A 26383-nucleotide genomic window follows, 5' to 3' on the forward strand; every position below is an offset into this window, starting at 1 on the left:
GGATCATCTCTTACCTGGACTACTGTAATAGCCTTCTAACTGGTCTCCACTCTCATCCCCTCTCCAACTTGCAATTCCCACACTGCCAAAATGTTTTCTAGTGTACATCTCTGATCATGTCACACTTCCCTTTTCAGTGGAATGCTGTTCACCTCCAAATAAAGTCTAAACCCCTTATCCTATCTCTTAAGACCCTCCCCAATCTGACTGCTGTCTTACTTTTCCAGCTTTATTTCACTGTGCTCCCCTTCACACACACTGTGCTCCAGCCAGACAGGACAACTTGGTCTCTCTCATGCTTTTGCATGCCTAGAATGGACCCTTTCTCTGTCTCTGCTACCACAATCAGTCATTTCAAGTCCCTGATTCCTTGTCTTTCCACGCTTCCCTTGCTGAAAGTGATGTTTGCTCTTAATCAGTCTGCCAGAAGTTATTTCTGTCCATCTCATCTTCTTCCACAGAGTCTTACTTTAAGTCCCTTATTGTGACATGGAGGCAACCTGAGGTTCAGAGTTCTGAAAATGAGACTAGCAGGCTCAGTAGCTAGACCTGAGTTCAAATCCGGTTCAGACATTCCCTGTATGACTTTCGGCGTGTCACTTAACCTCTGTTTGCTTTAGTATCCTCAACTGTAAAATGAGGATAATAACAGTACCTACTTTCCAAAGCTGTAAGAATAAAATGAGATAGTATCTATAAAGTACTCAGCACAGTATAGGCATTATATAAATGCTAACCATTATTAATAATAACAAGAACAAATTACTTAGCTGAGGTGACTCATGAAACAGAAAAATTAAAAATGCCTGCTGGTTCAGGGCAGTGACTGACAGAATGGCAAAAAAAAGGAGTCAGCATGGTAGAAGGAGGGGAAGAAAGGTGTTATGGATCCCATAGTTTTCAGACCATTTATAAACTTTAATCCTTATGCAGTAACCTATGAGTAGACATAGCGTTAGAAACTGCATGGTATTAATCTTGACGTTGTCATCATAAATAAAACTAGAAGAAAGAAGGACCTTGCAACTGGAATGAGAGGATGGCTCATAGGTTGTCCTCAGAGAGACAAATAAAGAAATTGGCAGTGGTGGTTTTATTACACACTCAAAGGCAGCAAGAAACATTTCATGGGATGTTGATAAATATTTAGGGTTGTGACAAATATTTGCAAAAGCATCAGTATTAAAATAACTGCACCTTCTGTACCAGCATCTATTGCAAAAGAGGCAGATGAAAAACTTGGTAAGACCATCAAAATTTAATCAGTATATATTTTGATACTCAGGTGAAAATAGGTGAGGATAAACTGAAAACATGGGTGATGAGAAAAGACTGAAAGAGGTCAGAAACTTGTAGATTATATAATAGCCTTGTTTCTATATATTATAAATACTTATTTTTCAAGAAAAACATGTGCAAGCAAAATCAGTCCAATTAGAAGGTTAAAAAAAAGGAAATTTGGAATTATGCAAATGAAGTGCCTAAAATGTACATACTCTTTGATCCAGAGATTTTATTACTGTGCTTATACCCCAAGGAGGCCATTAAAGAAAAGTCCCCATTTACAGCAACTCTTTTTTGTGATAGTAAAGAACTGGAAACAAAATAGATGTCCATAGATTGAGGAATGGCTAAACAAATTGTGGTACATGAATATAATGGAATTTTACAGAGCTATAAGGAATTGTGTTTGTGATGAATATAGAGAATCATGGAAAGATCTACATGAACTGATGCAGACTGAAGTAAGCAAAAAAAAAAAAAGACTACAAACAATGTAAGTAGAAAGAACAACCAAAAACAATCAAAAGTGAATGTTGCAAAATTAAAAGAACAAGCATGGCTCAAAAGAAGCCGCTGTCACTCCACTCCTTTGCAGAGGTCAGAGGTCCATGAGAGTGATAATTGTGCACAATTATATTATCAGCCTTTTTCTTTGTATTGATCAGCTTTGGTTTTCTTTTTCTTTTTTTTCTTTTCCTCTTCCTTTTTTCTTTCTTTTTTTCTTTTTTGGTATGGGAAGAGATTTCTGTCTGAGAAGGGGAGGGAGAGATATGATGGGGAAATTTTGGTGAGAAAAAAGCAAAAGATTTAAATGAAAAAAATGCTAAGGGAGACAGCTGGGAAAATCTTTGTAGCATATTTCTCTGGTAAAGGGTTGATGTCCATGGTAAAGGGAATGTATATAATATATATGTATGTGTACGTATATAAAAGTTGCCAAAGGTTATGAACAAAAAAATTTCAAATTAAGAATGCAAGCTATGAATAATCATATAAAAATACTCCAAATCACTAACAATGAGGAAAACACAAATCAAAACAACTCCAAAGTTCCACCTCACACCAGGCAGATTGGCAAAGATGGCAAAAGAGGAAAATGCATTTGTTGGAGGGGCAGTGACAGGTGATGCAGTGAATAGATAGAACACCAGGTCTGGACTTGGGAAGATCTGCCTTGCCAGCCTCAGACACTTACTTGCTGTTCTTCATCTATAGAGTGGGGATAACAACACCTACCTCCCAGGAGTGTGAGGGTAAAATGAGATAATACTATGAAGTGGTTTGCAAACCTTAAAATGATAGCTGTTAGCATGTAGTAGTAGTAGTAGTAGAAGCAGCAGCAATAGTAGCAGTAGTAGTAGCAATAGCAGTAGTAGTAGTAGTACTAGTAGCAGTAGCAGTAGTAGTAGAATAAGAATGTTGGTAGAGTTGTGAAAGGATCTAACCATTCTAGAAAGTACTCTGAAACCACCCAAAAAAGTTACTAAAGGGTGCTTACAAGTAGGATAGCCATTTGGTGATGAATTCTTTGGCTAGGGAAACCCATGAAACAAAAGAAACAAAAAAATGGCTGTAAGTACCATCAGCTGTATAGTTACCTTACCCAGCGAGGTCACTACTAAGCATAAACTCAAAAAAGATCAGAGATCAAGGGAAAAAACCCATACATTCAAAAATACTCATATCAGCCCTTTATGTTGTAGCAAAGAACTAGAAGCAATGTGAGTGCTCATCAGTTGGGGATTCCTGAATAAATTGTGATATAGGAATAATAGAAGAAATTATGAGTGTGATGGATTCAGAGAAACCTTGGAAGGCTTGTATGAACTGATGCAATGTAAAGTAAGCAGGATCAGACTAACAATTTAATTGATGCCACAATAATGTAAAGGAAAACTTTAGATTCAAGAACTCTAATCAGTGAAGTGGCCAGTCACTTGCTTCAGAACACAGGTAATGAAGTGTGCCTCCTGCCTCTTGGCAAAGAGGTGATGGCCTAGAAGTGTAGAATGAGAACAGCTTGGCAGGACCAGCAGTGGAATGATAATGTCTTTCCCTTCACTAAGTGTACCGGTGGCAGCATAGCATGTTCTATTGGAAATAGAATTAGACTTAAAGTATTTATATGGGTTTTAATCCTTGCTGTGACATAGGGGCAGCTAGGTAGCAGTGGATAGAGCATAGATAGACTTACCTTCCTGAGTTCAAATCCAGCTTCAAACTACCTGTGTGACCCTGGGCAAGTCACTTAACCCTGTTTGCCTCAGTTTCCTCATCTGTAAAATGAACTAGAGAAGGAAATGGCAAACCACTCCAGTATCTTTGCCAAGAAAACCCTAAATGAGATCACTAAGAATCAGAGATAACTGAAACAACTGAACAACAAATGACATTGTGACCCTGGACAAGTCATGACCTCTAAAATCCTCAGCTGCTTCATTGGTACAATGGCAATAGTAAAAGTATTCGTATTATCTGCCTCACAAAGCTTTTGTGAGGATAGCACTTTGAAAACATCGAAGTGCTACATTTATGAGTTATTACAATTACCTGGAGTAGGAAATGGCAAAACACTCCAGTATCTTGGCCAAGAAAACCTCAAAAGGGGTCATGAAGAGTTGGACATGACTGAAATGACTGAACAACAATAGTTATAATTATTACCTATGCTAGGCAGGTTATGAGACAGCATCTGGAAAAGTGTGATTTGGATGCAAGGAAAGGTAAAGGAAATTCTTCTGCCCATTTTGGAGGGAAAAGGGGGAAATAAAGAAGCCCCTACCCATGCTACAGTCTAGTCTAGGCCTTTGACAAATCTCAAGGGTGAAAGGAGGTGATGAGTAGGAACTGAGGGCTTAAAGGGATGTGTACCTGGACCATCTCACATTCACATTGTCTCCTATCACCACACAATGGAGCTGGGCGTCTTCTCCCTCAGGCACTGTAACCAAGGGTTGTAGTCCTATAATCTTCAACTCTCCTGCGGACAAACGGGATTTCATCATACAAGATGTAGAATGCCCACTCCAGCCCACATTCCTCCAGGTCCCTCAGCACATTCTATCTGACATCCAAGCCCACACGAAAACATGATCAACAGAGCTGCTACTCTCTCCTAAATTAACTGGGTGGGCTTGTTCTCTAGGGTAAATGGGCGGCTCTCACCCACTCCTACCCCCAGACCACTCAGTATCCATTGTTTTGCCTTCTGGTTTGGGCTGCATCCTAATCCCACTCTGCCTGTACCCAGAATTCTGAGCTGGACCCAGCGCTGGTCTCTTTCTCGTCCATTGAAAGCAATGCAGGTGTAGAAGCCACCATCCTCCATAGCAGCACGACTGATGACCAGGGAGCCATCTGGCTGCTGTTGGTGTCTGTAGAGCAAGCATAGTCATATGCCCCTTAGGCCCTGAGGGGCAGAAGGTACAGGATGAGGGCAGGGCAAAGCTATTTAATGCAAGTGGGCCAGGTAATAGTCATACTGAGAAGGAACCTCCAAACTTCTTTTGGTCAAAGACCCACTAGTGACTACCCACAATATGGCAGATTCTTCCCTCCCCATGCCCTCCTGGGCTATCATTTAATATACATGAAATTTTCTAGCTTTTTGTTCAAAAATGAAAATTTCATGTGACATTTTTTACATTTTGTGATTGTTGTTTGGTCTATAAATGAATTTTCAAATGATTTCTAGCTTTTTGCTTTGCTCAAATGAGTGACTTTCTAGTCAGAAATGTTCTCTATGTCTCCCTCCATCCTTATTATATCCTTTTAAATCTCTAGTGTCTTGATAATTTGGCACAGGGAGACCCTGGTGGTATCAAAAGTCAGTTTGATAATACTTTCAGAAAGTTATCTCAATGGCTGTTTCTGACTAGTACCCAGTAGTTAGGTGATACGGTGGATAAAGCATGGACTTGGAATCAAGAAGACCTGAGTTCATATCCAGCCACAAACACTTACTAGCTGTATGACCCTGGGCAAGTCACTTAAACTGTTTGCCTCAGTTTTCTCATGTGTAAAATGGGGATGATAATAGCACCTACCTCCCAGGGTGGTTGTGAGGATCAAATGAGATAATAACATAAAGTGTTTAGCACAGTGTATGGCATGTAGTATGCACTATGTACATGTTAGTTTAGTAATCATTGTCATTGGAGTAGGTGTGGTAAGGCTTTCTTCAGCTATTCTATGTCCAGTCCTGAGAGCTAATGGGGTGGGTGACAGTTGACAAAGTTCCCTTGCAGAGCATTAGAAATTACAGTGATGGCAGAAACTTTTCTGGGATGGCCAGGCCCATTAGGAAACAGGCGAAGGTGCCACTTTTGACTGCCATAACCCTCTACTTAGAGGCAGAGCTGGAAATGAAAGGAAAAAAGTTACCTAGACCCACCTGGGAGAAGGGAGAGGCTGTCCATCCTTCTGCCACTCAATGATTGGGGGAGGGTAGCCAAATGTTCGACAGGGCAGTTGGACTCGCTGACCCACACTGACATCCACCACTCCTGGCTGATTCCTGTCAAAGCTCAACCTGTAAAACACAGCCACCTCCTTTAAAAATGTTCTCTTTATCTGCTCCCTCTTTTCCACTGCCCCAGGTACCACCCTAGTTCATGGTTTCATCACCTCTGGACCTAAATAGTGTTTCCCCTCTCTAATCCATTATTTTGTCATTTTAAAACATTTTATGAAACTAGAATACAAGAGTTATTTTTCTTTCAGTTTAAAAAAAAATACAATATTGCCAAACATTTTTAGAAACAAATTATGATAAATCTCAATTCTAGACTATGGAAATTTACATGAAGTAATAAAACTACTTCCTTTGGTTAATGAAAGTTGAAATAAATTTCTCTTCAAGTTATATAAAGTCAGTAGTTTGGGGTGGAGGTAGGGAGTGAGTAGGCGAGATAATGGATAGAGTGCTTGCCTTGGGATCAGGAAGACCTGAATCTGAATCCTGCTTCTAACATACACTGTTTGATCCCAGGCAAATCACTTAACCTCTCAATCTCAGTTTCCTCCTCTGTAAAATGAGTTTAATAATAGCATCTTCCTCCCAGGGTTGTTGTGAGGATCAAATCAAAAGCATTCTGCAAACCTACACAAATCTTTTTCAAAACTATATAAACATAAAGATGGCGGAGAAAGAGAAATAGTCTAACTTCCCACACGCCTTGATAAAAATCTAGAGAAAGTGCTAGACTGAATTCTGATTGGGAAAGCCAAGAAGAAGTCACAGTGAGTAATTTTTCCAGCCCAGGGCAGCTTAGGGAGATAGATAGGTCTGCAGACTCTGGAAGGGAGTCTGGCCATGAATTCATGGTGGTAATGGTGGTGAAGGGGAGAAGGAAAGTTCCAGTGCCCAGAGACTGAAAGAGAGCTATGGCAGGGCATGAGAAAGAGATCCAAGGGGATGGATCTCTGAGCAAGCACTGGATACAGGAATGGGTGCCATCTGGGAACTCTGTCACTCCTCACACAGTACCAAGTCACAGATCTGGAGCAGAGAAGAGTGGTAGTAAACATTGGTCCTCACTGTGACTGGGAAGCAGATGGTGGCTCAGCCAGGAGCTGAGTGCAGTGTCCCTGCTCTGAACCTGGAGCCTGCCAGCAGGCCAGTAGTGGCTGAGTCTAGCAGTAGTTTGCTAAAATTCCCAAGCAGAAACAAGCCATTGGACCCAAACCTGGGTCACAAACTTGCAGAACTCAGACCAGGAGGTCAGAGAACATACCTTTCCCCTGGATCACATACTTTGGGAGCACTAAAAGCTTGCAGGCTCCCCGCTGAATCTGTGAAAGTAATAGAATGATAGAAGCTCAGGCTGGACATTTCCCTTCTCTCCCTCCAGAAGTATACAGAGCCCAGCCCTAATATCAAATGTGAAGTCAAGGAGTAGACTGGAAAAATGAGCAAACAACCACCACCAAAAAAAAAAACAACACCTAGTCATAAAGATAACTGTTAAGGTGACAAGGACACTCAAGACACAAACACAGAAGAAGAGAATAATTCAGAAAAATCTATAAGCAAATCCTCAAAGACAGATACAGCTTAGACAGAAGTCTAACAAGAATTCCAGAAGAATTCAAGTAAGAGTTCAAGAAGAAAATGTGAAATGCCTTATAGGAAAAACAACTGACTTGGAAAACAGATTGAGGAGAGATAATTTAAGAATCACTGGACTACCTGAAAGCCATGAACAGCAACAAAAAAAAAAAGCGGGGCATCTACGTGGCATAGTGGCTAGAGCACCAGCCCTGAAATCAGAAGGACCTGAGTTCACATCTGGCCTCAGACCAAATAGTTGACACTAGCTGTGTGACCCTGGACAATTGCCTAAAAAAAAAAGAAGAAGAAAAGAAAAAGAGCAAAAAAAAAGAGCCCAGACATCATGTTTTCAGTAAATCATAAAAGAAAGCTGTCCAGATGTCTTAGAACCAGAGGACAAAGTGAAAATTGAAAGAAACCACTGATCACCTCTTGAGAGTAACCCCAAAATGAAATCCAGAGCTCCCAGGTCAAGGAAAAAACACTACAAGCAGCCAGAAAGAATTCGAGTACTGAGGAGCCACAATTAGGATCACACAAGATTTAGCAGGCACAAATATAAAATAGAGAACTTGGAATATGATATTCAGAAGGCAAAGGATCTAGGCTTACAACCAAGAATAACAAACTGAGTATAATACTACAGGGGGAAAAAACAGAAATTCAGCAAAGTAGAACACTTAATAATCATTCCTGAGGAATGGACTAGAGCTGAACAGAAAATACGATATATGAACACATGAGTTGAAAGAAGCATAAAAAAGTAAACATGAATGAGAAATTATAAAGGACTAAACAAGGTTAAACTGTTTACATTCTTACATGGGGAGATGATACATTAGCCCCTGATCACTGAGATCATAGAAAGAGTTAAATTAGAGGGTCTGGGCATGATTCTGTTGTATATGGATGATGTCAAACCAAGAATGAAATGGATGGGGAAGAGGAATGTATTTCACATAAATCAACTAACAAGAAGGGAGCAGGAAGGAGTGGAGAAAATGGATGACTCTTGAACCTCAGTCTCATCTGGACTGGTTATAGGAGGGAAAAGACACACATCTGGACACAAAAACACATCTTACACAACAGTCAAAAAGGAAGGAAAGGAAAAAGAGGGAAATAAAAGGGAAGGTTGATTATATGAGGCATTAGTCAGAAGCAGAATTCTTTAAAAAAAAGACACGGGCATATGGAAGTGATTATTGATAAATCAAAATAAATTAATAAAAAAAGTAAAAAAAAAATGACAAGGGGGAGAGAAGAACGAGTATAAGAGAATAGGACAGAGAGAAATACATAGCAATCAAAACAACGTGAATGGGATAAACACCCATAAAAGAAGAGGATTGATGGATGGATTAGAAACCAGAATCAAACAATATATTGTTTACAAAAAATATACTTGAAGCAAAAGATATACATAGAGTTCAAATAGGACTGTGCAGAATTTTTCATGCTTCAGTGAAGTTAAAAAAGGTGGGTAGTAATCATAATCTTAGAAAATGCAAAAGCAAAAAGAGACCTAATTAAGAAATAAACAGAGAAACTACATTTTTCTAAAAAGATATCATAGACAATGAATTAATATCAATAGTAAACATGTATGCATCAAATGGCATAACTTCTAAATTCTTAAAGGAAAAATTAAATGAGTTACAAGAAGAAATAGACAGTAAAACTATAATAGTGAGGAATCTCAATTCACCGCTAACAAAGACAAATTGAACCAAAAAAATAAACAAGAAAGAAGTTAAGGACCTCGACAGGATTTTAGAGAAGTTAGATATGATAGACCTCTAGAGAATATTGAATGGGAATAGAAAGGCATCTACCTATTTCTCAGTTGTGCATGACACCTTCACAAAAATCGATCATGTATTAGCACATAAAAACCTTACAAGTAAATGCAGAAAAGCCAAAGTATTAAATGCATCTGTTTTTAACCAGAATGCAATAGAAATTACATTTAATAAAAGCCCTTTGAAGTAAAAATTGGAAGCTAAGTAGCTTAATACTAAAGAATGGGTGGGTCAAAGAACAAATTATAAAAATAATTTCATTGATGATAATGACAACTATGGAACAACATTCCAAAGTTTATGGGATGAAGCCAAAGCAGTTCTCAGGGGAAATTTTATATCTCTAAACTCTCATTAATAAAAGGGAGGAGGAGCAGATGAATGAATTTGGTATGCAACTGAAAAAAAAAAACCCAACAAATTCAAAACCTCCAATTAAATACCAAAATAAAAATCCTGAAAATAAAAAAATATATATTAACAAAATTGAAAGTTTAAAAAATTGAATTAATAAAAGATCTAGTTTTTGGGGGGGGAATTGACAAAATAGACAAACCATTTGAGTAAGAAAAAAAAGAAAATCAAATTACCAACATAAAATATGAAAAAGTCAAATTCACAACTAATAAAGAAATAAAAGTAATTATTAGGATTTATTTTGCCCAACTATCTGCTGATAAAACTGACAATCTAAATGAAATGAATATTTACAAGAATATAAATTGCCCACATTGGTCGTGCTATCTAAACTAGAGAGAGTCAAAACAGAGAAAGAAAACCATAAACCAAGTTCCCTAATGAATTTTGATGAAAAAAATGTAAATAAAATGCTAGCTAAGAGATCATAGCAATGTATCACAAAGATTATATGTAATGACAAGATGAGATTTATACCAGGAATGCAGGGCTAGTTCAATATTAGAAAAACTATAAGCATAATTAACCACATCAATAACAAAACCAACAAAAAGTCATATGATTATTTCAATAAATGCAGCAAAAACTTGGCAAAATACAACATCCATTCCTGTTTTTTAAAACACCAAAAAGCATAAGAATAAACATTTTCCCTTAAAATGATAAGTAATATTTATCTAAAACCGAGAGCAAGCATTACAGAGACAAGTTAACAGCTATTCCAATAAGATCAGAGTGAAATAAGGATGTCCATTGTCACCTTTCAATATTGTACTAGAAATGTTAGCTGAAGCAATGACAAGAAAAAGAAATTAAAAGAATAAACATAGACAAAGAGGAAATAAAAATATCACATTTTGTAGAGGATATTATGGTATACTTAGAGAACCCTAGATAATCAACTAAAAAACTAATGGAAACAATTAACTTCAGCGAAGTTACAGGATGCAAAATAAACCCACACAAATCACCAGCATTTCTGTGTACAACCAACAAAACCTAGCAGGCAGAGATAGAGAAATTCCAATTAAACTATTACAGATGGTGTAAAATACTTGGGAGTCTACCTGCTATGACACACAGAAACTATATGAACAGTGTTTCAAAACACTCCTTACACAAACAAAAACGTATCTAAATAACTGGAGAAATATTAGGTGCTCGTGGGTAAGCCAAGCCAATATAACAAAAATGACAATACATAAATTTATTTATTGAGTGCTATGCCAATCAAACTACCAAAGAATTACAACAAAATTAATCTGGATTAACAAAAGATCAAGAATATCAGAGGAATCAATGGGAAAAAAAAAATGGGAAGGACACCTAGCAGTACCTGATCTCAAAATATACTACAAAGCTGTAATTGTCAAAACAACTTGGTACTAGGTAAGAAAATGAGCGATTAGCCACAAAATATGGAAAAACAAATAAGCGCAGTAACCTAATGTTTGATAAATCTACAGATTCCAATGGGAAAAAGACAACAAAAACTGGGGCTACTGAACAAAAATCATTGAGAAAACTAGCAGAAACTAGGTAAAGACCAACGTCTCACACCATGTAACAAGATGAGCTCAAAATGAGTTCATGATGTGTACATAAAAGGTGACATCATAAGCAAAGTAATGAACCATGGAAGAGGTGGCACATGGCATGAAATGAAAATAAAGAGAGCTGGTCTGGGATGAAAGCAGCGTTACCTGGACCCTGGCTGATGGGGCCTGTGGGAGCTGAGCCTCTGACCCTGCCCACCTCCTTCCATGCCAAAATCTAGGTGTCGGTGGTCCTGGATCCGAGGGAGATTCCTCTCAGCCTCTGCAGGCGCTTCCCTATCGTCCCCTATTATGAAGCAGAGGAAAGTGCTGAGGCAGACAAGGGCAGAGAACTTTACAACTAATCCTCCAGGAAAAGCTGAGGCAGGAGTATGTAAGTGGTAAATGGAGCTTGATAATGGGGTCCTGCCGTGGGTTCATGAATACCAAGGCACTGTAGCTCTGGAAATAAAAATGTTAAGACTCCCTTTCCAGAGGATGTTCCTACAGGGGACACCACTGCTAGCAGAAAAGGCATAGGGTGGAGGGCACTCAATCAAGGCAGTCCTAAGCCTGATCCCACCCCCTAAGCCTAACCCTTCCCATCCCAGGGAGAGGTTGTGTAGAACAGAGCAAATCTATTAAAAATCCCACTGGAGGGGGCGTGACCAAGTGACCTGTGATCCAGAGTTGAACGTGGCGACTGCTCTCCTGGCCTCCAGTAGAACTACTGCAGGTGTAGGTGCCAGCGTCATCTTCACTCACTGAATTGATGAGCAAGGAGCCATCTGGCTGCTGACGGTACCTGAGGGAGACCGTATATCAAGGAACATCCCTAACACTTCTAGGTCTCCCAATCCATGCCCCACTATGTCCTGGCCTGTGCCCTACCATGCCCAATCCAGAGTCCCCACCAAAGTGTGGTAGAGGAAAGAACCCTGCTCTTGGAATCGAAAGACTCTGGGTTCAAGTCCCGGTTTTCTCAATTACAGTCACTTCTTCCACCTTGCAGCTTTCCCCATTGCAGTTTTGACATATCGCGTGTCAGCATAAGAAATTAAATGGGAATTAGGGGGGAGTTTTGCAGAGGCTACAGATGACGCGCAAAGACCACCAGATGACCCAGAAAAAAAACTCAGAAATGTAAAAAAAATGCATGTATAGTGTTGTTTAATATCAATATATTTTATCTTTTAATGCCATAATAATTCAGACTTCTCTGGTACAAAAGGAGAACCAAAAAATTTTATGTAGGTTTTCCAGATTGTGGAGGTGCTGCACTCCTGTGATGTGGAAGAGATAATTGTACTAGCTATATGACCTTTGGCAAAACACCTAACCTCTCTGAGATTCAGTTTACTCAAGGGGAAAAATAATACCTTATCTGCTTTTCTCATAAAGTTGTTGTGAGGATTAGGTGGAATAATGGATGTAACATTCTTTATGACCAACAAACTATATAAATAATAACACATAAAGGACCATATAAATAATAATATTTATGTTATGATTAAACATTTACAAATAATTTCCTTAATAATATCCCTAAATTCGTATGCCCCATCTGGTTAGACCTGTGGATAGACCTGCCTCAGTCTATCCCTCCTTGCCTGTCCAAACCTCCAAATCTTACCTTTGGAAGGGAGCATCTTGAATTGTAGAGGGTCATTTGCATTGTGGGAAGGAAGAGTTTCTTTACCTATCTGATGATCTGATGGGCTTCCCGTTTTTCTGCCATTTCACATCAGGGCTGGCACCTGCCATACAGAAGAACCGAACCATCTGCCCCAGAGTGACCTGAACCCCAGAATATTCTGTCTTGTCCAAGACAATCCTGGAAAATGGCAGGAAGATACATTATGATTATCTGTGTACATGTATTATCTCCTTTACTAGTCCATAAACTTCTTGAGGGCAGGGAATGTTCCTTACTCATGTCTATATCTCTCTTGGTGCTTAGCACAATTAAATGCTGACCCAGTCTTGGTTGAATGATCAAGTGTACCATTTTATAATATCTTTAATCCCTTAGCTGGTTAAGGATTTTCCCTTTTTCCATAGCTGTGATTCTCCTCTGATTTTTTTTATGATATGATCTTTTCCTTTATGTCATTATATCTACTTACAGCTTATTTTTATGTACACTACAAGCTGCTAGTCTAAACCTATTTTCTATCAAAAGTGCTTTCCACTCTTTCTACAGTTTTGTTGAATAGAGTTCCTTTCCTAGTACTTTGTATACCTGGGTTTATCAAGGACTAGAGTACTTACTTAAGTCTTGCTTATCTAATCTGATTTGATCAACTTTAAAAATTTTTTTACCCCAAAATAAAAAATTTTCATAATTACTACTTTATCAAATAATTTCAAATCAGTTATTTCCCAGCTGTCATCTTTCCTGCCATTTTTTGAATATCTCCTTTGATATTGTTGATATTTTGTTTCTCCATATGAATTCTGTCATCATCTTTTCTAATTCTATAAAGTATCCCCTTAGTAGTTTGCTTGGCATAGCTTTAAGTCTATGGGCTATTTGTATAATAGCATCATTTTTACATTGTTGGCATACAGAAACCTTGAGTAACAAATATCTCTTCAATTATGTAGGTCTTTATTTCCATGAAAATTATTTTGTACTATTTATATAAATCTTCTATGTACCTACATTTTATTGTTATTTTAAATAGTACTTATCTTTTCATCTCTTCTTGTGGTCCTTATTAGGAACAAATAGAAATTCTGAATATTTTGTGGTTTTCTTTGACATCATGCTATTTTGTTGAAGCTATTGGTATGATTAATTTTGTTTATTCTCTAGAGTTTTCTAAGTAAATTAGCATATCATCTAAAAATTAAGATTTTTATGCCCTCACACATAATTAATTTTTTTAAAGTCATGTGGGAACCTGAGAAATACACATAGTCCCTAAGATTCTCATTCATTGGTTTCTATGAAATCCAGTTTTCCAACATTCTCTTCAAAACTTCTTTATCTTGGGACACTTAGGTGGTGCAGTGGATAGAACACCGACCCTGGAGTCAGGAGGACCTGAGTTCAAATCTGGCCTCAGACACTTGACACTTACTAGCTGTGTGACCCTGGGCAAGTCACTTAATCTCATTGCCTAACAAAAACAAAAGACTTCTTTATCTTCCTGGTAGATTTGTCAAGTTCTGACAGAACAACATTAAACTCTTGTGCAATTAATGCCTTATTATCTAAATCTTTTTGCATTTTAGTAGTCATTCCCTTATGAATTGATTGCAATGCTATTCAGTGCATTTTATTTTACACTGATATTGTTCCATTATCTATGATGCCTTTAATTATACTGTACTTTTTCTGCTTGCCTCTCATTGGAATTTGTGTTTGCTTCTGCCTGATCTAAAATTATGTTTATAATTTCTGCATTTTAGAACTAGGTGGAGCATAACATATTCTAAATCTGTTCAATGTTAAACCTAACTCACTTTAGAGTTAGATTCATTTTGAAACTATATGGATTCCATGTGCTTCAGGTATGTTTCTTATAGGCAACAAATTATTGGGTTCTGTTTTGTAATCTATAGAATTTTAAGTGGTTTAATGATAGAATTTCAGACACTATGACAGGCACCTGAGATATTTGAGGTCAGGCAGGCCTTCTTGGATCCCCTCAAATCCTACCATAAGGTAACTATGCTGTCTGACTCAAAAGCCTGGCCCTATTACATTCTGCTGAGAAGGATAAGAATTTAAATTCATACCTTAAAGAGAGTAGGACTTAGCCATTTCAATAAACATTCCTTATAAAGCCTATTTTGTACAAAGTGCTTTGCTAAGTTCCCTGTCATATTATCTTTGTATAGGCTATATCCTCAAGAATTTAGGGGAGATGGTGAAGGAAGGTATTGGAAAAAAGAGTAGATCAAAAGTAGTGTTGAAAAGGGACTTAAAGATATGAAAAATTATCTAAATTATTAATAATTAGAGAAATGCTAATTGAAACAACTCTGAGGCTCCACTTCATACCCATCAGAATGGAAAAGTTGACAAAAAAGAAAAAAGAGAAATGTTGCAGAGGCTGTGGGAAAAGAGGTACATTAATGCACTTTTGGCGGAGCTATGAACCATCAGTTATTGTGGACAGCAGTTTGGGACTACGCCCCAAAAGCTACTAAATCATGATCTTGTTTATCAAAAGTCTATTTTTATAAAAAGTCTGTTTTTACAAGTCTATACTCCAAAGTCATTAAAGAAACAGGAAAAAGATCTACATAGACAAAAATATTTATAGCAGTTCTTTTGAGAAATCAAAGTATTTGAAGGTAAAGGAATTCCCATCAGTTGGAGAACAGCTGAAAAAGATGTGGTATTTAAATGTGATGGAATGCTACCATATTTCGCTGCATAATCATCATCACCAAAAAATCATCACACCCTATTTTTTCAGCCCCAAAATTGGTTTATAGCCTTTCATTGTATAATTATCACATGTATAATTCTGTTCCTCATGCTGCTTAAACGGTAAACAGAGCAGCAATGTATTCACCAGTGGCATATGGATACACATTTATCTCTCGTGCATTGAGTGCTGACAGCCTAGAATTCTCAGCACACGTGCATCGTCAGTATATTCCCAAAAGCCCATTTGGTGGCTTATTTAGAGCGCTGCAGGACTAACGGTATTGTCACTCAACCCAATGAAGAGCCATAGGCGTAAGGGGAGTGGGTGGGCAGGTGAAGCCGCCATGAGTAAGTCACATGATATGGTAAGACTGCATCTTCCCATGCTAGCTAAACTGTACAGTTTGTCTGCCAATGATACAGTTTAGTAATAAATGATTTTTAAATGATACTGGCACAAATTTTTAAAGCTTCACATAAAAGTTGCACCCTACTTTTTTGCAAAAAAAAATTTGGTATAAAATCTGCAATGATTATGAGGTAAAATATGACATTGTGCTGCAAGCAATGATGAAGGGGATGGTTTTAAAGAAACCTGGAAAGATTTATAAGAACTGATGCAGAGTGAGGTGAGCAAAACCAGGAGAACAATTCACACAATGGCAACAATATTGTAAAGACAAATAACTTTGAAAAGCGGGAATTCTGATCAATACAACTACCAACTAGGATTCCAGAGGACTCATGATGAAACCTGCTACCCATTTTCTCATAGAAAGGCGATGGACTTAAGAGTGCAGATAGGGACATATTTTTGGGGACATGGCCACTGTGGGAATTTGTTTTGTTTAACTATATCTGTGACAGGGAATTTGTTTTTCCTTCTTTCTCAATGGGAGGGAGGAGGGAGGAGGGAGGGAGAAAAAAAGAAAAGGGGCTGGAAGGGGAGTTGGTGCACGAGTAGAGACAAGCCTTCCTGACTTTACAAATTTTCCTAGTGCAGGTCCTTCCCCTAGCCTCGCCCCCCCCACCCCACCCCACAGGGGTCCAGCTTTACCTGTGAGAAGGAACCTGGAAGCGTAGTTGCCTAATGTCTTCTCCTGGCCCAAATGCACTCGGCCTGACCTCCTGGTCCTGGTGTCCTGTATGTTGACTCTTCCAGGGTTCCTTCTCAGAGGTTCTGGGCAGTTGAGTCTCATCTTGCCTCAAGTACTGTCCCCCTTGCTCTAGCCTTGAAGAGCCGGATGAAAGAGAAGGCCTTCCCTGGGACGTGTCTGTATGGTGTAGACCCCAACTCACCCCCGTCCTGCTCTGGCCATCATTTCTGGATGACTGGCCGTGGCGAGAGGCCTCGTGGCGGCCCCCAGGGCCTCCTCCTCGGCTGTAGCCGGAAGGCCCTTGCCTGGGCTGGCCGGGCCCCACAAGTGTGCCTGCCTCCCTCTGGGAGGGAGACGCCCATCCCTGCTCCGCCCCGTGAGCAAGGGGTCCTGGGGCACTGTCGTCAGCCCCCTCTTGGCAGCTTTTCACGCACTCCTCTTCGGAGAGGAAGTGGTTCCTGTTGCCGTGGCAACCCCCGTACCAGAAGCGGTTGCACTTGCCCACAGCGGGAACGAAGTACCAGCGTGGGGTCCAGTCCTCACAGGAGCCGTGGGCGCTGGGCAGCAGGCACCGGACTGGGTACGCTGGGGAGGAAGAGCAGGGTGAGGCCACTCGTCCCCTGCAGGGATTTCCCTCAGCTTCAGTACTCAGTCATGGGAGGACTACCCTCGCCTCTCTTTATCTATCAACTGTTCTGAGGACACAGACTCAGGGAAACGGAGGGGCTAGAGAGGCAGTGACACAGGCAACAGCAGGCCTGGATCTCCCTATGGAGGAGCCAGCGGTGGTGCTGGGGATGAAGCCAGCCCTTGGCTTTAGAAGGAGGGAGACCCCTCTACCCAGATTTCTGCAGACAGGAAGAAATGCCAAGGGGACCTAAATGAAATGGGATTTCAAGAATCCCTGCTGACACACAAACACACAGAAGGGTAAGAACTTAAGTTTCTATCAACTAACCCCTTAAAGGGAGTAGGATTTAGCCAAATCAACAATCTTTTATTAAAGAGCCTACTGTGTGCTAGTTCCTGACTTGCTACTTTTCCGCAAAATTCGTCCTTAAGGATTTAGGGGCGAGGGAGGGAGAAGGTATTAGGAGACTAAGAGTAACATTGGACAGGGACTGAAAGATGTGAAAGAAGTGCTCCAAGTGACTTATGGCTGGAGAAATGCAAATTAAAACAACCGAGGCTCTTCCGTACACACATTAGATTGGCAAGGTTGAGAAAAAATGACAAACGATGAAAAATGGAAGGTTAAAGCTTATGAGGCAGCTGGTGGCACAGCGGATAGATCTCTGGACCAGGAGTCAGGAAGACCTGAGTCCAAATCTATCCACTTGCTAGCTGTGTAACCCTGGGAAAGTCACTTAACTTCTGTCTGCCTCAGTTTCCTCAACTATAAAATGGAAGTAGTAATAGCACCTACCTCCCAGGATTGTTGTGAGGATCAAAGATACTTGTAAAAAGCACTTAGGGGGTAGCTAGTGGATAGAGCACTGGTTCTTGAGTCTGGAGGACCCGCGTTCAAACGTGGCCTCAGACACTTACTAGCTGTGTGACTGTGGGCAAGTCACTTAACCCCACTGCCTCAAAAAAAAAAAAAGAGCACTTAGTACAGTGCTTGGCACACAGTAGGTGCTATATACATTCTCATTCTCCTTCCTCCCACCCTGAAGAGGGTGACAGTGCCTAGAGGACGGGGCCACTTACGATAGTTGGGCCTGCCTTTGCACCCTTCTCCCTGGGGGCCTGCGCTGGAAGCCACGTTGTCATAGCAGCAGCCATACTGGGATCTTCGGCACTCCACAGAGGGATTTGGCTGAGGCTCAGTTTGCCCAGCCTGTGTAGAAGGAAGAGGTGATGTCAGAGGACACAGAGCGAAGGGGCACGCACACCCGTCTGCCAAGCTCTACCACATGGAGTGTCCCAGGGGGTTTTTAGAACTCATTAGTGGGAGAAGGGTGGGATGGAAGAAAGGGTCTCTGAGCCACCCTCACCCTGGCGAAGACAGTCAGAACAGCAGTAGGAGACTTCACCCACCCACCCACTGCCCCTTCCCAGGTACACCCAAACTCCTGGCCCATCCCAAGTCTTGGTAGCGGGGATGAATGGTGGGGAGAGGCAGGGATGTAGAGAGTCCCAAAGGATGCTCAGGAAAACGGGAGCAGATGCAGGAAGGGAATTCTGCATCCTAGCCACCTGAGCTGATTCCAAATGAACAGCGGGATCCCTCCTCTCAGTCAGGGGATCAAGCCGCTTACCGTAGAGGAGGCTGCTCTGGGCCCATGTCTGCTCCCGGAGGACAGTGGGCAGCCTGCGAGGTTCGGGCCCAGGGCTGACGAGACTCCATCAGGGCAGCATCCATACCTGTAGAGAGCTCTCATTGAGTCCTGTCTTCTCCCTGCCAGACCATTCCCTCCGCTTCTCCCTCCCCCTGCTTCCGCTTTCCTCCTTTCTGCTGAGCTAGAGGGGCCAGGCAACTCAGGACGGACCAAGGAGTTCAGGTCCTGGGGGGGTCTATGGGCCAAGAGACCTTATAAACGACTTGCCCAAAGTCACACAGTTAGTATCGGAAGTAGAATTTGAACCCAGGACGTCCTGAACATCTCTATCCACTTTACCGCACTGTGGCCTCTTAGTAGTAGAAGCTTAAGAAGCCTTTTTGTAGCAAAGAGGTAAAGAAGGATCTACTTATTAATACAGCACCCCTTTCAGGGAATCCCCCTTAAAGAATAAAAGCGGTCATTCTCTCTCCATCTCTATCACATTGTACATGCCATTTATTTTACATGAGCCTTGTGAAAAACGTGCCAAACATTTACCAGGCAGCTAGATGGCCCAGGGCAGAGAGCACTAGACTTGGGGTGAGAAAGACCCGAGTTCAAATCCCATCTCTGACATTTACTAGCTATGTGACTGTGGACAAGTCACTTCACCTCTGCCTGCCTCAGTTTCCTTATCTGTAAAGTGGGAATAATAATAACAGCACCCAACTGCCAGGGTTGCTGTGAGGATCAAATGAGATAATATTTGTAAAGCACTTCACAGAACTAAACTTACTATGTGAATGCAAGCTATTAATTACTATTATTCAGCTCCCACAATTATCCCGAAACTCAGAGTGCTTATGGTCAGGGCATGGTATAAAAACCATCATGAATTGGGCTGTACTTATGAGCAACTAGGCTCTTGGAAAGTACAGTGGATAGAGTTCTGAGGATTTGGCACCAAAGGATTTGGGTTTGAATCTAAGCTCTCCTACCTAGTTTCTCCTACAAGGCCTCAGTTTCCTCATCTGTAAAATGGGGGCACTGGACTAGATATGCGCAAAGGTTCCTTCCAGCTCTAAATCCTATCTCTGATCTATGAATTCTCATGAAGCCCCAGTCCTACACAACTCCTTCTCCTTGAGAACAATGACCACCATGATTTTTAATGAGTATAGGAGAAAATATGGGAGCTCATGGATTTTTTTTTGTACCCTCTCTACTTGACTGGTGTGAGTAGGATTATAAAGGAAGAAAGGTTATTAGGTATCCTTGTGGCAGCCAAGGAGTTGGCGTGAGAGATTTGGAGCTAGAGGGCAGCTAGGTGGCCCAGTGGATAGACTACCAGCCCTGGAATCAGGAGGACGTGAGTTCAAATCTGACTTGGGACACCTGACGTTTTCTAGCTATGTGACCCTGGGGAAGTCACTTAATCCCGATTGCCTCCAAGAGAAATAGAGACAGAGAGATCTGGAGCTGGAAAGTATATTGGAGGCCATGGAGTCCCACCCCCCTTTCATTTTACAGATGAAGAAACTGAGGCCTAATGAAGAAAAGTAACTTGCCCATGGTCACACAACTAGTCAGTGACAGAGCTGGGATTCAAACCCAGGTCCTCTGGCTCCTTTCTTGACACCATATTGTCTCTCCTGTCCCATGGAGTTAAGGACCTCAGAAATTTGTCTTTTCTATTCCCCCTTAATTCTAGTGCCTTCCCTCTGTTGATTATTTCCAACTTATTTATCATAAAGCTTGTTTGTACATAATTGTCTGTATGTTGTCTCCCCATTAGATTGAGGGCTTCTTGAGAGCAGAGACTGCCCTTTGCCTTCCTTTGTATCCCCAGCACTTAGCACAGAGTCTGACACATAGTAGGTCCTTAATCTAATTGTTATTGACTGACTTTTTTTTTTGGTTAGGCAATGAGTTTAAGTGACTTGCCCAGGGTCGCATAGCTAGTGAGTGTTATGTGTCTGAGGCCACATTTGAACTCAGGTCCTCTTGAATCCAGGGCCGGTGCTCTATCCACTGCACCACGTAACTGCCCCTTACTGACTGACTTCTGGGGCCATCTCCTGTCTTCCTGATCCATATCTGGCTACTGGACCCAGATGGCTCCGGAGAAGAAAGTGAGGCTGGTGATTTTACACAGCCTTCCCTCACTTAGATCCAATTCACTTGCAAGTCAAGGCATCACCTTCCTGATGCTGTGGTCCTCTTCAGGAATGACGGACAAAAAACAACACTGACTGAATAACTGCTTTCTGATTCCTTGACAGTGCAATCTATTATCTCAAGTCACTGTGACAACAAAAAAACCCCGAGGCAGGCAGAGGAGGTATCATTCTCTTCACGTTACACAACAAGCTGAAACTCAAGAAAGGGGAAGTTGCCGTTAATGGTAGGACAGAGATTAGAGCCCAGATCTTTATTCTCAGCCAAGTTTTCTTTCCACTGAACATACCGTCCCCACATTACGTTGTACCTGAGCTAATCAGAATTCCCTGAGCATCCTCTCTCTATCTGGTGGGGAGGTAATGGCCACCTCTATCACTTACCTGTTCTGCTGACACGAGATCCTGGGACAGCCATGCCCTGAGGGGCCAAGCGCCACCGTATAGCCATCTGGGCAGCACCCGTGGAGACTGCGGCTGCAGTCATGAGACTGTGACCTCACAACGGGGTCTTCCTGGTGGCGGTGCTGCTGAGATCTGGAGATACTCCAGCCGGACTCCCAGTGTTGAGGCAACAGGTTAGAGCCCCTGTCTCCCTCAGGGGTATGTCCAGATGTGGGCTGGTTCCTGTGTATCCGCCATTCCTCCCTGGTACCTAGAGAGCAGAGGAAATAGACCCTAATGCTTACAGCTCATCACATCCTCCCACCTCGCCTCCCCTCTGACTCACCCTGCCGGATGCTAGATACTCTCAAGCAGCTTGTCCCAGCCCCAGGGTAGATATTCTGCTGCCCAAACCTCTTTATGGGGATAGCTGTCATCCAGAGCCAGCACAGTCTTGTCATCCTACCTACCTCACCCTTCCCCCCAACTTTAGGGAAGCAAGGGGCAGAAGAGAAGGAAAGTTTGAGGGGCAAACCTTGGGAAGGATTTTCCAGAGGGTCCAAGTAGGCCAACGGGTCCTGGCGACTGGTGTCATCCTGCATGCTAGGGACCTCTGCAGAATGACACAGAAAAGGATGGAGGAGCAAAGTGGGAGAGCAAAGGATAAATCTCAGGAAATCACCAATTGGGCCTTCCCAGTTAGACGGGAAGCTACCCTACCTGGGGGGAGCGGGGTCATGGAAGGAAGGCTTTGCCTCTCTTCACTACCATCTGCTTCAGGCAACATTAAAAAACAGCAACTCAGAAGTGAAAGGAAAATGTGGAAACATTTTTAGCCTCTATTTCTACATGATCTACAACAATGATGTCAAATTCAAATAGAAAGTGGGGTAGGTGGCCTACATATGGATGCATGCAGGCTATATGCTGACTTAGAAAACCACATATTGACATTATCTATGTTGTCTTGTATATTCATCTAAATTTTGTTAAATATTCCCCAATTACCTTTTAATCTGGGCTGCCCACCTGTGTTTGACACTGTGCCCTACAACATGCCTTGGTTCAGAGTGAAATTTTTCCAACTGTGGCTTTAAACCAGAAGCGTCAAAGCAATAGGTATTATGTCTTAGTTTTAATCTAATTTTTTATTCAATTTAGCAAATGACAGGGCATGAAAACTCTGAAAGGTGACAGTTTCCTCAAAATAGAGAAATAAACAGCCTTCCTTAAACCTTTACCTACTCTCTTTCACCCTTTCTACTTGAGGACCCTGGGACCAGAGAGAGAACCTCCTTGGAGCAGACTGAGAAGTGGTCCCTTTTGTAGGCTCTGAGATGGGGCCGTGAGGGGAGATGCCCCATGAGTGATAATGATCAACACTGCTTTTGACATATCAAGAAATGAAAACACTACCCTTGTCCAGGCTTTCGTGACTCTGCCTGCTAGGTCAAGGCCTCATCTCCTCCTACCTAAGCTATTATGATCACCTCCTAACTGATTGGCTCCCCTGCATCCTTTCTCTCCCCTCTACAATTCATTCTGTGTACTGCCGGAATCTTTTTTCTCAAACTGTCTCATCTTGCCACTCCCCAACACAGCAAGGCCGCTTCCACTACAGTCAGACTGCTTTCTCCTCACTCCACAAGCACAAAGCTCATTCCTGAATCTGTGTCCTCACTCATGTTGTGACCTTCCCTCTCCTTATTCAGGAAAGGAGAGAGGACAAGCTGGGAAATGGAATGATCTTATCCATCCTTCAAGGCCCAATTCTATTCTCATCTTCTCCATAAAACCTTCCTTTGCCACCCCAGTGTTTGAATTTCTACAGTATTGAGAATCTGAAGCACCAAAATGTAAATCTTAATTATATAACAAGGAGAGGTCCATCCAACCTTATCCCTTAAAGGCCTGAGTCCACCCAGGCTCTGATTGCTAGTTAGGAGAAGCATCCAAGTCATTATTTTTGTAGGGAGACTGTGTGCCTGGAGGAAAGAACATTGCATTGAGAGAGATGGATTCTATTTGTGGAGTAAGAGCATTGTGGGAAAGGAGCTTTGTACAAGTTCACGGCCACCTCTCAGTATAGGGAAGGACCAAGCAGTTGTCCATAAAGCCTTCCTGCTAGTGGCCAAAAATAAACTGAGGAAGGAGAGGAACATGGATGATCTACTCAGACTGGGCTGACAGATGGTCATAGGGGAGAATGGAACAAGAAAGGTTACACAGCTGAATCTTATATGCTTGTCTGGCTTCACAAGGGACAATTTTTCTTGCTCACAGCCCAAATCTTCCAATGATTGTGTTTCATGACTTTCCCTACCATTGGTTTGGAGAGCAGAGCTGAATCGTTTCTGTGTGTGTGTGTGTGTGTGTGTGTGTGTGTGTGTGCTAATTATTTTAACTCTGATTAAATATTTTACCTTTAAAAGTAATTTATTTTATGGGGCAGCCAGGTGGTGTGGTAGATAGAGCTCCAGCCTTGGAGTCAGGAGGACCTGAGTTCAAATCCGGCCTCAGAAACATGACACTTACTAGCTGTGTGACCCTGGGCAAGTCACTTAACCCCAGCTGCCTCACCAAAAAGCAAAAAAAAAAAAGGTAATTTATTTTTGAAAGCTCTCCTAGCGTGTTGCAAATGGATCATAGGATCATAGATTTAGAACTGGAAGGAGGTTCAACCTTTCTAATTCTACTGAGGAGGAAAATTATTTGCCCAGGATTACATGGTGAGGGATGGGGGGGGGGCAGGGTTTCAAACCCAGGCCTTTCTGGTTCCAAGTCCAGTGCTCTACCCACTAAACAATCTCATTTCATTTTAGAGGCCCCTAGTTGCTCTAGACTGGAGGCATGAACTGGATGAAGTACCTTTATTCCAAGAATTCCCAGCTGAACCCAGTAATCTGATTACTACAGACCAGTGGTATCAAACTCAAATAGAAATGGGGGGGAGTACTAACCTGAACAAAAGGATACCTACAGGCAGCATCGACTTAATTTTAAAATGTGATATTACCTATGTTTTTTGCATTTTTATTTATTTTGTTAAACATTTCCCAATTATATTTTAATCTGGTTCCCGCCATACTTGGAAGTTGTGTGAGCTTCGTGTTTGACACCTCTGCTCCCGAGAATGGTGAAAAGCAGGCTATGATTATATAGCCTCTTGTATTATTTGAGTTTTTTTTTAACTAGACTATAAGCTCCTTGAGGACAAGGACCATTAAGCTGTACTTCTTCTATAATATTTAACATATTGCTGGGCACAGAATCAGGTGTTGGCTTATTAAGTGGTTAAAAAATAAAGATGGAAACAATAAAACATAAAGGGGAAAACAAGACTTTTTTTTTACCTGCTTCCTCTCCCTTTCAATGTCCCTTCAGTCTAGTCTTTCCATGCCCTCCACTGGTGTTGGTAGAAGAGGCAGCTCCCAGTCCTCAGAGGAAACCACTGGCCCAGAAAAGTCCTCAGCCCTCAACTGATGCCCCTCTCTGCTCCTCCTTTTCCCCCTCCCTATTCTTTACCTTGAGGCAGGTGGCAGGACTGTGTGTTACAAGCTTCCACTTCCTCTGGCATCTGGGGCTGGCGAGCCTGGCAGAGGTTGGAGTTATAGACATTGGATTCCCTGTCAGCACAAATGACTTGCCGTTTCCGGATGCCTGAATCACAGCTCTTAGAGCACTGAGAACCACCAGGGGAGAAAGAGAAAAATGTCTAAGTACACATATGTGATTATATGCACACACAGAATAGAAGATGTCTACATACACCCACAAAAACACATAAAAGATCACAGATGTTTGTGCATATACCGGTAATGACACACACTGAGCCAGAGACGTGTTTACCTAGGTGTTTATATTATTGTCGTTTGTCCTTTGTTCTCAAAGAGGACCATGGTATCAGGAAGGTGATGCCATGGAGAAACACAGAGAACCAGAGATGCATGCTTATATTGTCATACACAAAGACATACAGAACCAGAGATGAGATATGTACGTACGTACACATAACAAAATCATACCCCAAACACAAAAACATTCCACTTCCAACTTCCACAAGAGTAAGATATGGAAGGAGGAGTGAGAGAAGAAGAAAGGACTTTGACTAAATTGGAAATAGAAGAAAATCATGTAGATGACTTACAGGTGCTTGGAATAGCTAGGTTAAGAGGTTGAATTTGGGGAAGGGGGAGAGAAATTAAGGGAAATTGAAGAACAGTCTTCAGGGCCAGTTACTGGCCTAGATTCTAAAACCTGCAGGTTTTCAGGAAAGCAAAATCAAGGACAATTAAGGAGGATATGGAATAATTAAGGAGGATCAAGAAGCTTTAGAAAATACAATCTGAAGAGGTAGACTCAAAAAGGGCAAAGAGAAGGTAGTTGGCAAGACAAGGCAAGTGAGAAAAGGTAAATGGAATAACTAGTAGGCTAAGTACCTGGTGATAATTTAATCCATCAGAAGGTAAAGGAATTAATAAGAGAAAGTCATATTCTGGATCTGATTCTAAAAAGGAAGAACTGGTTGCTGGTTTGGAATGATGGAAATGACCACTCCATCCTAGACTTTGTGGTAGAGGAGAGGAAATCTGGGCATAGTCTGACATATACCCTAGATTTTAGAAAAGCAAATTTCAAAGAGTTCAGAGGAAAAATTGTTAGGATCTCATAAAGTAAAATGCTTCAGGGGAAGCCAACCCACAAGGGGTGGGAGATGCTGAAGACTGAAATCCTGAAGACCCAAAGGGAAATAATTCCAACAAAGGGGGGGAAATGGATTTTGTTGCAAAAGACTAATGTAGATATACAGGTAACATCAACCAACTCATGTTTTAAAAAGAAATGTATAAAAGGTGAGAGGAAGGCCAGATAAATGAGGATGACTATAAAAGTGTGGCAAGGTCCTGTAAAAGTAGTGTCAGGGGGCCAGCTAGGTGGTGCAGTGGATAGAGCTCTGGCCTCAAAGTCAGGAGGACCCGAGTTC

General features: G+C 41.4%; 1 protein-coding gene across 4 annotated transcripts in view; it reads right to left on the reverse strand.

The window, feature by feature from the left end:
- The window catches only part of PAPLN (papilin, proteoglycan like sulfated glycoprotein), an 82864-nt gene that overhangs the window by 4749 nt on the left and 51732 nt on the right, over window positions 1-26383 (reverse strand). For 3 of the 4 annotated variants that reach the window (XM_027844807.1, XM_027844806.1, XM_027844809.1), the window contains 12 exons: window positions 24925-25081; window positions 21935-22012; window positions 21400-21670; window positions 18836-18941; window positions 18285-18414; window positions 16535-17159; window positions 12790-12924; window positions 11768-11895; window positions 11259-11397; window positions 5678-5815; window positions 4531-4658; window positions 4156-4264 (listed from right to left, as the gene is read on the reverse strand). In XM_027844807.1, the coding sequence (XP_027700608.1) occupies window positions 4156-4264; window positions 4531-4658; window positions 5678-5815; window positions 11259-11397; window positions 11768-11895; window positions 12790-12924; window positions 16535-17159; window positions 18285-18414; window positions 18836-18941; window positions 21400-21670; window positions 21935-22012; window positions 24925-25081 (2144 nt within the window). Of the gene's footprint in view, window positions 1-3661; window positions 4265-4530; window positions 4659-5677; window positions 5816-11258; window positions 11398-11767; window positions 11896-12789; window positions 12925-16534; window positions 17160-18284; window positions 18415-18835; window positions 18942-21399; window positions 21671-21934; window positions 22013-24924; window positions 25082-26383 lie in introns of those variants that run through there. The other variant, XM_027844808.1, reaches the window with a different exon arrangement.

Source organism: Vombatus ursinus, unplaced genomic scaffold (genome assembly GCF_900497805.2).
Source record: "Vombatus ursinus unplaced genomic scaffold, bare-nosed wombat genome assembly UNPS02014945.1, whole genome shotgun sequence".
In the NCBI taxonomy this organism is placed as follows: Eukaryota; Metazoa; Chordata; class Mammalia; order Diprotodontia; family Vombatidae; genus Vombatus; species Vombatus ursinus.